The 13,885-nt window shown below is 41.2% G+C and overlaps 1 protein-coding gene and 1 long non-coding RNA gene across 5 annotated transcripts in view; both read left to right on the top strand.

Annotated features, from left to right (window-relative positions):
* The window catches only part of LOC145719839 (uncharacterized), a 1,674-nt gene extending 765 nt beyond the window's left edge, over positions 1-909 (top strand). The window contains exon 2 of the long non-coding RNA XR_014142638.1: positions 8-909. This is a non-coding gene — a long non-coding RNA (uncharacterized LOC145719839). The remainder of the gene's footprint in view (positions 1-7) is intronic.
* Positions 1-13,885, top strand: part of FNIP2 (folliculin interacting protein 2) — a 133,313-nt gene that overhangs the window by 70,615 nt on the left and 48,813 nt on the right. For 2 of the 4 annotated variants that reach the window (XM_081811426.1, XM_081811416.1), the window contains exons 6-8: positions 1,129-1,229; positions 1,403-1,492; positions 3,043-3,114. In XM_081811426.1, coding sequence (XP_081667552.1) covers positions 1,129-1,229; positions 1,403-1,492; positions 3,043-3,114 — 263 coding nt within the window. The remainder of the gene's footprint in view (positions 1-1,128; positions 1,230-1,402; positions 1,493-3,042; positions 3,115-13,885) is intronic. The other 2 variants (XM_081811430.1, XM_081811420.1) reach the window with 1 other exon arrangement.

Here is a 13,885-nt window from a genome sequence, read left to right as displayed (position 1 = left end):
GCCCAAGGCTGCTCTTTTTTATATTCCTGGGAAATTAAAAATATTTTCCTTTGTAGATTTGTGTACCGCTGAGTAACTCTGCTTACTCTTCAACAAAATAATGAATTTAACTTTTTTTTTAATTGGTTATTTTTTTTAAAGCTTTTATGTATTCATTTGCCAGAGAGAGAGAGAGTGTTTACAAGCAGGGGGAGTGGCAGGCAGAGGGAGAAGCAGGCTCCCCACTGAGCAGGGAGCCCGATGTGGGATTCGATTCCAGGACCCTGGGATCATGACCTGAACCGAAGGCAGATGCTTAACGACTGAGCCACCCAGGTGCCCCGAATTTAACTTGTTTAAGCATTTAACATTGGACTGGCATTACTTAAGCCAGTATGGGAATGATTTTTTTTTTTCCTCGTGAAATATTCTTTTTCAGACTCTTTCAGTCATTACACTAATTCCCTATAATAGAATATTGAGCTCAGATTTAAGTAAAAATTATTTTGGCCTCATTATGCTGTATTACCCTCAAAGTCTTGATATTTATTTTACTAGCTAATAAATCAAGTAAATTATTAAAATCTGCTTCTCTCACATTTGTGTTTATGAGTAACTCTAACTTTTTAGATGTTGCAAAGTCAAACTCTTACAGGAATAATAATTTCTATTCTATCCTCCTGCTGAAAAAAGTTGCCAAATTGCTTGTAGATGTTAACTAAGAATTAAGATGAATTTCATTTTGCAGGTTTATGTGAAATTACCCTTGAAATGAATGGTAGCATCTTGGGTATCAGTTACTAAAGCACAATTTAGAAGCAAATAGCAGTATCCTAGCTGTCTGTCACCATATCAAAATTTGTAGAGTTCAGTGCCTCATTTTATAACGTGAAACTGTTAGGAAAGCACTGTTTAGTTTTATAGGTTGGACTGCCTCCAAAAAGCTTTTCTTGTCTTTTCCTCCAACAAATTCCCCTGAAGTTTGGTTTCCTTTGCTAGATGTAAGACTTTATTCATTTGTAAAGAAAAGCCTGGGCAGCTGGTAAGTTGTCTATGTTTGAGAGTTTGTTAGAAAACAGCTTTATTTGTCTCTTGATTTTTTTTTTTCCCCCCTTCTCTCTCTCCCTTCCTTCCCCTCTCCGGATTTAGCTTGCAAGACAGCTTTGAATACATCCACCAGGATCCTAATTTGGGAAAACTGAACACAAATCAGAATAATTTGGGTCCTTGTCGTACTGGGAGTAACCTAGGTAAAATCCTCCACGTAACTGGGCTCTTTCTTTCCGAATACCACTATTGTGGGTGTGTGTTTTGCTTTATTTGAGTTTGTTGTGCTGTTTTGTTTTTTTTGCATCATCTTTAATCCGTGTTTATTTTTGTGTGTGTACCTCGTTTGCCCTCCCGTGTGTGTCGCTGTCTCTAGGTGCGCTGCAAGCATGCGGCAGCAAACTGCTGCAGGGCGTAGCTGAAGGAGGACCTCTCCGGCTCACCCGGAGTGCTTCTTTCTTTGCAGGTTTGTGTGGAATGCTGAGTACAGTGTGACCCACACACACATTAATAATAAGTCCTGTGCAGGTTCTTAGGAAAAAAAAAAAATCCTTTTTGGTGCCTCTCTAAGAAATCCAAGGGGCTCTTGAGATTATTAGTTTCAAATGCAGCCAAGTTCATGGTGTTTTGAAAATTCCACCAAAGAACCTCTATTGTAAATGTCTTTGCTAATACCCCAGTGTAAGCTGATCTTGATCTGAAATGAGCCCTTAGTGTTTCTAAGAGGTTTATATTTTCTGATTTTCCTGGGCCTCTTCTGCTGCTCTGGACGGCTGTTTCCCTTTCTCATGGTATATACCTTTATCCATTTGTTCACCTGCATCCTTACCTGCACAGAGTTTTCTTCAAAAGTCACCCTAATAAGAGCATGGAAGACCTACCTCTCTTTCTCTTTTCTTCCTCATCCCTCTCTCTCTTTCTCTAGCATTTAAGTAGTTTAAACATAGTTTCTAGGTTCTTTACAGGTATAATCATCTCGGTCTCTCTGGGTAGGTAAATTCTGAGATTTAACTGGCCTTGCTAGCTAAAGCTGTTGAATGTCTGTTGTAGTCTGGCATGATTAACAAGTGTGGGGAATCTTCACTACTAACATTAAAGGTTGTGTTTATGGCAAATGGTATTCTTCATTCTGTTCTTCTTTGTAGCTGGAAATATGCTAAGCACTGAGAAACTGACACCCTCCCACCTACTTAGAGTGAGGATAAGATGTTTATATGCTCTCTTTAAAATTGTGAAAATAAACATGCTTCAAAAATAGCTGGCAAGTATAATAATCAGGCAGGGCACTGGGCTTCTTGTACATTGTAAAACTTAACTATAGCAACGTGCCATCTACCCTGCAGCTCAATAAGTGTACAGTTTAGATGAGTCTGAAGCATTCCTAGAAGTCTATAATACTTTAGAGTGTTTTCTAAAATTCGTGCCACGATATGAGTTTTTCTCAGTAACTACAATAATATTGGGTGTATATGGAAAAGAAGTGGAGGAAGAAATATTTGAAAATGAATATGTGTTTTTTTTTTTTTATCTACCAAGAGAGTGAGTTATAAATAGAGAAATATTTTTTAAATATATGAAATGGTATTCAAGTATTTCTGTTCCCCAAAGTTGCCTAGAGTTACTAATGAAACTGATTATAAAGCATTTTGAAAATACAGTGCTATTTAAATATGACATTACTAATGAGGAAAGGGGCCGAAAGTATCTGCCTGAGAATGTTTGTTCATTGTGTCAACTGCATGAATAGTTTATTATGGCAGTTTGTTTTAGATATAAGCATCAGTCCAAAGGGTGTTTATGTTACATAGGATAAAGGCAGGTAGTTACTTGAGTCTATCTTCTTTTCACTCGTTTTCTACGTATTTAATTTTGCTTCCTGGTTAATTTTTCTATAAACATAGGCCAGTCAACAATAGCACTAGCCTACCTTGAAATGTAAAAGTGACTACAGTCGTTTTTGAACAACTGGTTCTTTGGGCATTTCAGTAACAGGGTTACCTTTTGCCTTTCTCTCAGCACATAGCACTCCGGTTGACATGCCGAGCAGAGGACAGAATGAAGACCGGGACAGCGGCATTGCCAGATCAGGTATTTGTACTTCCTTTTATGGGTTTAGCTGGTAGAGTGAACTCTTCATTCACGATGGGGAAGTAGGTCGGAAAACAGATCCGGACTTTCTTCCTTCTCCACATTCTTTTTTTTTTTTTTTTAATAATTTTTTTTATTTTTATTTAAAGATTTTATTTATTTATTTGACAGAGAGAGAGCGAGAGCAGGAACACAAGCAGGGGGAGAGGGAGAGGGAGAAACTGGCTTCCCGCAGAGCAGGGAGCCCGATGCGTGACTCAATCCCAGGACCCTGGGATCATGACCTGAGCCGAAGGCAGACGCTTAACGACTGAGCCACCCAGGCGCCCCCTTCTCCACATTCTAAGATAGTCTCATGCATCTGAAGATCTAGGACTTTGGCATACAGCATCTAGGAGTGGTTGTGCAAAATGGTCTCGTTTTTTTCTAAACCAGACTCATAGGAAGGAGACTCTTGTACTTTGAGAAATTTCTTCTTAAAGGGAAGCTTCCTTGAGCCAATTTTGCTGGGAATTTGCCTGCTGAATATTGAATGTAAAATCAGAGGAAGAAGGGTGTCTGTGGAAGTAAGTCTATCCCTGACTGGGGGAGGGCCTGCCAGTCACCCTCTCTCTTGCCCTAGAGTCAGGCTGATGATCTAGATTTTATCTTGGATAGCCCTTTCTCTCATTCCTTCAAGCGTTCGGCTTTTCTAATGCTGCTTTTAAGATCTCTCGGTTTCTGCTTTTGTACACAGTTCTGGTATGAGTTTTGATTTGTGGTTTAGATCTGGTAGATTCTGTGCTGTAGAAGGGTAGTGAACCAGTGATCTGGAACTGGAGGCCTTGGAGATGTTTGGGTTTAGCCTGATGAACACAGGTCATACACGCCACTTCTGCCTTCCGCTGAAGACCAAGGGCACCCTGCTGGTTTTACCTGTGATACACAGCACCGTCACCGAATAAGCCAGCCGGTCAGTACTTGCATGTGGGGGACGGGATCCAGGCCTCAGGTGCCTTTTTTCCTGGCCTCCCATTCATGTCAGCATCCAGATCTGAATGTTTTCTGAGGAGAGAAACTTGGGACTGACCAGATGTGGGAGGGAGTGGGGGGTGGGGGGAGGGTAGAACTGATACCAATGTGAATTACAAGACTGAGAGAGCACTAGCTTTCTTTGATAGTTTGGCTTCTATTCCCAGCGGTCTTTACTTTGAGTCTTCCAGGTCTCTTATCAGGAGAAAGGGGACAGAGATGGAGAGGGCTGCAAGTGCCCTTGCGGGGCATTTGGCTCCTCTCATTCTCCTGGTAGATGTGTTCACATTCACATGCCTTCCGCTCCCATCTGGGCGCTGTTCTAAAATCACCGAGTCCACGTAAAGACCAGTGTGAGCTCTACACCCCTGGCGGGGTTCAGCAGTTTGTTAATAAAATCCTCTTTATGTTCTTACTGTAGTTAATTCTCTAAGATCTCTTCTTATACCCACCTTAACATTGCAGGGACCAAGGTCCTCATCCTGAAACAGAATAGGGACTCCAGGTGTTTGAACTGAATTAGCAGAAGATGTAGAGAAATTAAAAACATGCTTATTCCTTTTTTCTATAATTTTTAACTTTGTGTCTAAAGAGTTGAGAGATGGGGTAAATTTTTTAAAATTGATTTTATTTTTTAGAACAGTTTGAGATTTACAAAAAAATCGAGATGAGTACAGAGAATTCCTATATAATGTGCACACAGTTTGCCCTATTACTAGCATCTTACATTAGTATGGTGCATTTGTTTTAGTTCACAAATCAATATTGATGTATTATTATTACCTAAAGTCCATAGTCTTACTTGTTTCCTTGGTTTTTATCTAATGTCTTTTTTTTTCCTGTTCCAGGAAAAAATTTATTTAGTTTATATTTAGTTATGTCTCTTTAGGGCTCCTTTCGATTTTCTCAGACTTCTTTATTTTTGATAACCTTGACAGTTTTGAGGAATAGTGCCCAGGTATTTTGTAGAATGCGCCCTATTCAAATTTGTTTGATGTTTTTCACATGATTACTAGGGTTATGGGTTTTTCGAAGAAAGATCCCAGAGGTAAAGTGCCGTTTCCATCACATCATACCAGGGTACATGTGTTTGTCAGGTTTCTCCACTGTAAAGTTACTCTTTATTTCCCCTTTACTATAACTTAGGAAGGAAATCACTATGCATAGTCCACACCCAAGGAGTGGAGAGTTCTGCTCACCTTCCTTGAAGCAGAGTATCTGTATCTACATAAACTGTCTGGAATTCTTCCATGGGGGATGATTCATCTCTTTCCCCTCATCTGTTCATTCATTGATTCAGTCAGTCAGTAGTGCTGAAGTTGTTCCAGCTTTGGCCATGGAAGCCGTGGAGCTCTTTTCACTGGCTTCTCTGTTTCTTTAACATACCCTATCACCATGGGTATGGATGTATATGTTTTTAATACTTCCTTACTTTCTGACGCTATAAGATACTCCAGACTTGTACATTGTCTTATATATCTCCTGCCCAGTCGTAGAATCAGCCATTGCTCCACGGAGCCCTGTTCTTTCATTGGAGAATGGTATTAGACTCTAAGATCTAGACATTAGAGGTGCTCGTTGCTACTGGAATGTCATTTTCTTACAGGCCATGTCAGCTGATAAGCAACAGTTTATGCTAACTGTATACATATATTGTAATATTGCTATGTGTAACATATGTGTGTATGTTAGGTTAAACATTAGTTTATATTGGTATCTCCATTGTCCATAAGCCATTACCACATGGATCATTCTACCTTCCTCCCCTTGCTTATATGAAACTCCCTACTCCAGCAGTGAGAAACCTGGCTCTCACTGTCTGCCCATCCACTTAGTTGTTTCATTTCAGTGTACATGCATAGCAGTGTCTGAATAGTTAACCTGTACCTGGGAAGGAAACAACTTTATTAACTAGAGTATAGTGCTTCTGTTCAGTTCCTTTTACCTTTAGTCTTAAAGATGTCTGCTCATTTCCAAAGTTACTTAGGTCAGCACCATTTTTTAAAAAGATTATTTTAGAGAGAGAGAGAGAGAGCACGGAGGGGAGGGGCAGAGGGAGAGGGAGTCTTAAGCAGACTCGTGCTGATCACAGAGCCTAATGCAGGGCTTGATCTCAGGATACTGAGATCAAGACCTGAGCTGAAATCTAGAGTCAGTTGCTTAACCGACTGTGCCACCCGGGCGTCCCGAGGTCAGCACCTTTTGAGATGGGGGAATTTTTGTAGCTATATGTGCCAGTCCAGTAGAATCTCTGAAATTAGTGTTCACACCATTTCACCTTGCAAAGGCTTCATGAATACTGCCCAGAACTTCGATTGTTACAAGTCAGGTCTGAAGAATAATTTAAGGTTCTTCCTCTCCCCTTGCCCGCCCCTCCATAGTCCAGTAGAGAAGTAACTTGAGAAAAGCTTTTTGTTTGTTTTTAAATCATTGTTTATACAGAGAAACTTGTTCCAGGATAAAAAGGAATTTTAAAGGCGAGTTTACAGTTCCCCATCCAAAAGAAACCTGAGGTTCTTTGTCCTATCCCACCAGTGCCTTCCTTACGCATCCCTTTCTGCAGGAAAACTTGAAAGGAGGGAATGGATGTAGGAGCTTATTTCACATTCAGCAGCAAACTTGTTCTGTGCAGAGTATGCTCTGGGAATACAAAGAGCCATAGGGTTTTGAATTCCCAAAGGGGTTTACTCTGTTGTTAGAAAACGGAATCATTTTGGTGGTTTCCACAGTAAGACCAATTTGATACAGTTGAAATTAAGGGAAGGAGTTAGAAGGGTAGCACTGATTCCTAACTAGCCAGTCATCAAGCCACATTTATTTATTGAATAACAGTTTTTAGCCCCCTGTGTTGTCAGACTCTACCAGGATTTGGGTGTTTTTGAAGAAGAGTAGAGTATAGCACCTGCCCTCAGGAAGAGTTCGTGTAAACCAAGAGTTAAAATCCAGTGTGATAAGTACTACCTCATAAGATACTGTGGGAACAAAGAGGAACAGTAAGTCACTTTGCCTGGGAATTCAGGGTAATGGCCTCATAAAAGAGGTAATATTTGAGTGACACCTTGAAGGTAGAAAAGAACTGCACCAGCATTTAGGAAAAGAGCATTTCTGAAAATAGTTTGTGCCAAGGGGGTAGATCCTTGAGAGTATACTGTTAGGATGTTTGAATGATGGCAGGACTGGAAAGCGGGGTTGGGAATGTCAGCAGGTAAGGCTGGTTATGAAAGGCTAATTTTGAATGGCACCAGTCCCATGATAAGGAATTTGGATTTAATCTTACTAGCAGGGGCAGCTAAGGGATGTAACATAATTGGCTCTATTTTTGAGATCCACGTGGTGCTTCACAAACTGTGCTCCAGAAAAAGCTGGACCAGTGTATCCATTGCTAAAATAAATTAACGATGATGCTTTCTAAGTTAGCAGGGGATGAAGGGACTTAGGTTTTTTTCTCATTTCTCAGCTTTTTTTCAATATAGTTTTCCCAAACTTTTGAGGCTTCCCACCACTGTGTGTGTGTGTGTGTGTGTGTGTGTGTGTGTAGCTAGTATAAAATGATTATCTGATTTAGCATAGAATTTTTTGAAAAATAGTCCATTGGTTTTTTCCTCTTCCCTTTTTGGGAATAGTATCTTTGAAAAATATGCAACTTTTTTTTTTTCTAAGTTACCCAGTAGCTTTTTGTAATAACAGAGAGGAAATCAAAGCTTAATTGTGACCTATGTCTTAATTATTTTCCTCTTCATATTAAGTACTCCAGTGCCTCTTTACAAGCTTGTAACACACAGAGAGAATAAGAAAGAAAGCAATAGCAAGAATATCTAACTTATTAAAAAAAAAAAAAAAAAAGAGGGACACGCGGGTGGCTCAGTTAGTTAGGCATCTGACTCATGATTTCGGCTCAGGTTATGATCTCATGGGTCGAGAGATGGAGCCCCACATCAGGTTCCATAGGGAGTCTGCTGGAGATTCTCTCCCTCTCCCTCTGCCCCTCCCTCCACTTGCTTGTGCTCTCTCTCTCTGTCTGATACATTTTTTTTTAAAAAAAGAGTAAGTTCTAAGTTCTGGGGCGCCTGGGTGGCTCAGTCGGTTAAACGTCTGCCTTCGGCTCAGGTCATGATCTCAGGGTCCTGGGATCGAGTCCCGCATCGGGCTCTCTGTTCAGCGGGGAGTCTGCCTCTCCCTCTCACTCTCCCTCTGTGCTCTCTCTCTCTCTCTCTCAAAATGAATAAAAAAAAAAAAAAAAAAGTAAGTTCTTTACTGCCTTAACTAGTTAGACTGTTTTTTAAAGAAGCTTCTTCAGTAAAGGAACGGAGTAAATAATAAGCTTACAGTGTTTTTTCCTTTTAAGAGTAGCAGTTTACTTAAAGGTATTTGCCTTATTTCCTGAATTTTTGGAATGTAGTAAGGAAGTCAAGTGAGAAATATATACATTTTATTAAAAATTTAATATTCATATTCATAGGCTTTTTCCTATAAAAAGTTTGGGAAACCATTGTTCTTTTTTTTTTTTTTTTTAAGATTTTATTTATTTACTTGACAGAGAGAGCACATGCAGGCGGAGCGGCAGGCAGAGGGAGAGGGAGAAGCAGACTCCCTGCTGAGCAGGGAGCCACCAATGCGGGCTTGATCCCAGGACCCTGGGATCATGACCCGAGCCGGAGGCAGACGCTTAGCCGACCGAGCCACCCTGGTGCCCCGAGAACCATGTTTCTAGTATTATTCTGGAGGATGAGGACTAGAAGGAGACAAGATGAGATGTTGTTGTATAAAAAAGATTGGAAGCAACCTTAATGTTCATCACTAGGTATTGGTTAAATTATATACTTTTCAGGAAAGGAATACCACGTGGTTGTTAAAAGATTTGGGGCAGCTCTGCATGCCTTGAAATAGAAAAGTTCTCTTAGATATATTTTTAAGTGGAAAAAGAAAGGTGTATCCACAGTGTGTTCCAGTAAACCATCAAAAGAAAGGCATATACAGGCTGTCTTTCTGTATATAAAGATAAGTATATTCATAGAATGTCTATAGAAGGGATACAAACTGGGACACGTAAGAAGGGAAAATGCATTTTCATTGTATTCTCTTTTGGATATTTTTTAATGTGTGCTCTGTGCATATGTTAATCTAGAAGATTAATTATTTTTTAAGAGGTTGTTCTTTAAATGGTCACCGTTAAAATTATTTGACTAAGGTCTTGGGAGAAGGGAAGAATGGGTTTCAGCTATGCTAGGAGGTAGGATTGGCAAGGCTCGGTGACTAAGGGGGCACAGGATGTGGAGGAGGCAGGAGGAACCAAGGGTGACTCTCTGTTTCTAACTCAGGTAAACAAGCAGAGGTTAATGGCATTAACTAGTATAGGGAAAGCAGGAGGCCAATCCAGAGAGACAGATACTGAGATAATTCTTCAGTTATTAGTGTCTGTCAGTTCTTTAGCTGTGAGTAGTCAGCTGTAATTTAGAAATAGGAAACTGGCTCTAAAGAGATGGATTGGAGCAGAAGCTAGAATGTGGAAGTCTGGGTGCATGAGTAGAGTAAGGTTTGGAGGGCCAGAATTGAGACCAGAGCCAGTGAGCTTTGTCAATCTCACCACCTTAATTTAGGCTTCGATTCTCTTCCTCATCAAAATGTTCAGATCATTGACAAGAAAAATAATTTCCTCATTCACTGAGCAACTGCATTTCCTCTGTTCTTAGAAGTAGTAGAATAAGCAGAAGATCAATATGAGAAAAACTTTGATAATATACTTTCAAACACTTTTCAAGTGTTTTATTTTTTAAGATTTTATTTATTTGAGAGAGAGAGAGTGTGAGCGTGCACAAGCAGTGGGGAGGGGCACAGGGAGAGGGAGAAGCAGACTCCTCACTGAGCAGGGAGCCTCAAAACACTGGACTCCATCCCAGGACCCTGGGATCATGATCTGAGCTAGAGGCAGATGCTTAACGACTGAGCCACCCAGGCGCCCCTCAGGTGTTTTAAAATGAACCTTCAGCGTAAGAATACGCATCATCATAGTATTCAGATAGGACATGTGTTTTGGCCACAATACAGGTAGAGCATGGACCCCACCCAAAATACAGTTTGCATGTCAAGACTGATGACAACAACACACATGCCAAGAGGATATGAAAATATTTATCATTCACATAATGATGTTTTCTAGTGAGAGCAGGGTGGGCTTCCCAAGCTGGTCAGCAAATGACTCGAGAGACAGGGAAAGGAGATGATATTGGGGTTTTTATGGTGGTTAGGAGGTAGACCCAGGGTGAGGGCTTCCACACAAGGCTGAACTTCCCACTGGTTCCAAAGGAGAGAGCCCCTGGGCTTTCTTATCACCTTGCCCAGATGTGAGGCAGAAAGGGAAGGGCGTTGAGGGGAGAAGCTGAAAAGGTATCAGCAGTTAAACATGAAAAAATGGGAGTCACACTGTTTATTGCAACGCAGGTCACCATTGAATGATGCAAACTGACATCTCATTTGTATCTGAATTCTTTATTGACTTAACTGCTGCAGTGCTTTGTAAAGAGGGGCAAAAGTCCAGGAGGGTACTGTTTGTTTGCTGTCTGGCCATGGCATCCTGTTGACCTTGTGTGTACACATATAGGCGAAGGCTTGAACTTCTCAGCCTATCTGAGTCTTGGCAGTACAACTTGTGCTCCTCGGGGAACACAAGAGAATGGGAGGCCTCTAAGGAACTGCTGGGGGGGGGGTCATCCCCCACTCACTTCTTTGTCTCCCCTGGGAAGTTGTCATGAAACAGTTTCTCATCACCTCCAGGGTGCAGATAAGATTTGGAGCTTTCTGCCCAGCCCACCTGAGACTCGAGGTGCAGAACAGAAGACTGCTTAGCTGTAGCCTACAGCTGGCTCCCCGGCACCAGGGTCTCCTACAAATTGTGGAGCAGGCATCTGATCCCTTTTGTGTCAGTATTGTCCTTTGTGGGGTGTGGGGCAAGGATCACTAGGGACTGGCACTTTTGGTTTATTCTTCTTTCCACAGTCTATGTAACAAACTGTCCCAGTCTAAAAATGTCTTGTTGTATCATTACTGTCAAATCTTTACTTTGGGCTTTGCCTTGCCTTCTATATATGAAGTTGGCAGTCTGTAATGTAGCTTGGACAGAACTCAATTTCTACATTTCATTATAATTCTCATATTTCAAGTCAGACCTTTGGTATTCTGGAACGGATATGTATCTTCTTCAGTTTCAGAAATTTGCTAACTTTTGCTTCAGCTTTTTCCTCTCTACATTTGCATTCTTATTACCTATTTAAGAAAAATTAGAATAAAAGAGTAATGCAAATAGCAACCCAAACTGTAAAGGGATCTAGGAATAATTCTAAAAAAACAAACAAACAGATGTGTGATACAGTTATGGAGAGATTCAAAAACTTGATTAAAAGAAGACCTAAATGGACTGGGAGCAAGATGGTGGAGGAGTAGGAGACCTGGATTTCATCTGGTCCCAGGAATTCAGCTGGATAGGGATCAAAAGATTCTGAACACCTGCCAACTCAACAGGAGATCGAAGAAAAGAATAGCAACAACTCTCTGAACAGAAAAGGGACCACTTTCTGGAAGGTAGGACGTGCGGAGAAGTGAATCCGAGGCGATATTCGGGAAGATAGATGGCGGGGGAGGGGGCCTCCATCGGCCACTACCGGCAAGTGATAGAGCCGCGGAGCACAAAATCGGAACTTTTAGAAGTCTGCTCCGCTGAGGGACGTCACTCCGGTGGCTAAGGGGGGACGGGGGGTGGAACCTTCGCTGGGACAGTGTGGTCTCAGCACCCTTGGGCTCACAGAAAGACCAGGGGCGCCTGAGTGCAGCAGAGCTCCCAGGTATCGGAGCAGGGAAACTGGCTGCAGAGACAGAGGCGAGGCATGGGCTCTCACCTCAGGGTTGCCACAAACCATGATCCATGGCACAGTCGGGCCATTGCTCCTCCAGCAGGGACCCAACAAGTGGCAGATCTGGGGAGACCCCCGTCCTCCCCTGGGAGGAGCAGTGCGAGAGCTCAATGCAGGGATCCGCTGGGTTTGGAGACTCCACATGGGGTCGTGTGCCAGAGATAGAAATGCTCTGTCACAGGCCGGGTGAGCACGGAGTGCGGCCGGAGACCAGGGAGACAGGAGTGACTGGCTGCTTTTCTCTGGGGGTGCACTGAGGAGTAGGGCCCCAAGTTCTCGGCTTCTCTGGGGAGGAGATTGGGAGGCCACCATTTTCACTCTCATCCTCCGAAGCTGTACAGAAAGCTTGCAGGGAACAAAAGCTTCCGAGAGCAAACCCGGGCAGATTACTTAGCCCGGACCTGGCAAGGACGGGGCAATTCCGCCTCCTGCAAAGACATTTGGGAACCACGGCAACAGGCCCCTCCCCCAGAAGATCAGCAAGAACAGCCAGCCAAGACCAAGTTTACCGATCAATGAGAACGGCAGAACTCCAGCGCTAGGGGAATATTGCACATAGAATTAATGGCTTTTTTACCATGACTCTTTAGTCTTTCAAAGTTAATTTATTTTTTAACATTTTTTTTTGAATTTTTCTTTTTCCTTTTTTCAACCAACATCTTATCAATCCCTTTTTAAAAAAATTTTTTATTTTTCATTTTTAGAGTCATATTCTATCCCTTCATAGTAGTTACCCTTATTTTTGGTGTATATATATATATATATATATAAGTTCTCTCTTTAAAATTTTGGGATACAGTTTCTTCTAACAGATCAAAATATACCCTAAATGTTTAGTGTATGGCTTTGTTCTAGCCTCCTGCCTGATCACATCATCTCCCTTTTTTTAAAAAAAATCCTCTTCTTTCAACCAACTTCTTATCTTACCAATTCCTTTTATAAAATCTTTTATAATTTTCATCTTTACAGTCATATTCCATCCCTTCATCGTATTAACCCTTATTTTTGTACATATATGTTTTTCTTTCCTTAAAATTTTGGAAGACACTTTCTTCTAACAGACCAAAATACGCCCAAAATCCAGTGTGTGGCACTGATCTGTTCACCAGCCTGACCATATTTGATCATATTCTGTTTGTTTTGTTTTGTTTTGTTTTTATCTTTTTCTTTTTCTTTTTCATTTTTCTTTCTTTCCCTTTCTTTTCCCCCAGTTTCAGGTCTTTTCTGATTTGTTTAGTGTATATTTTTCTGGGGATGTTATTACCCTGTTAGCATTTTGTTCTCTCATTCACCTATTCTCCTCTGGACAAAATGACAAGATGGAAAAAATCACCTCAACAAAAAGAACAAGAGGCAGTACTGACTGCCAGGGACCTAATCAATATGGACATAAGTAAGATGTCGGAACTAGAGTTCAGAATGATGATTTTTAAAGATACTAGCTGGGCTTGAAAAAAGCATGAAAGTTATTAGAGAAACCCTTTCTGGAGAAATAAAAGAACTAAAATCTAACCAAGTCGAAATCAAAAAGGCTATTAATGAGGTGCAATCAAAAATGGAGGCTCTAACTGCTATGATAAATGAGGCAGAAGAGAGAATTAGTGATATAGAAGACCAAATGATGGAGAATAAAGCTGAGAAACAGAGAGATAAACAACTATTGGATCACAAGGGCAGAATTCAAGAGATAAGTGATACCGTAAGACGAAACATTAGAATAATTGGGATCCGAGAAGAAGAAGAAAGAGAGAGAGGGGCAGAAGGTATATTGGAGCAAATTATAGCAGAGAACTTGCCTAATTTGGGGAAGGAAACAGGCATCAAAATCCAGGAGGCACAGAGAACCCCTCTCAAAA

Source organism: Leptonychotes weddellii, chromosome 2 (assembly GCF_054177405.1).
Source record: "Leptonychotes weddellii isolate Sample4059 chromosome 2, ASM5417740v2, whole genome shotgun sequence".
Taxonomy (NCBI): Eukaryota; Metazoa; Chordata; class Mammalia; order Carnivora; family Phocidae; genus Leptonychotes; species Leptonychotes weddellii.
The sequence above is the reverse complement of the archived record's forward strand: the minus strand, read 5'-3'. Positions and strand labels throughout refer to the sequence as shown.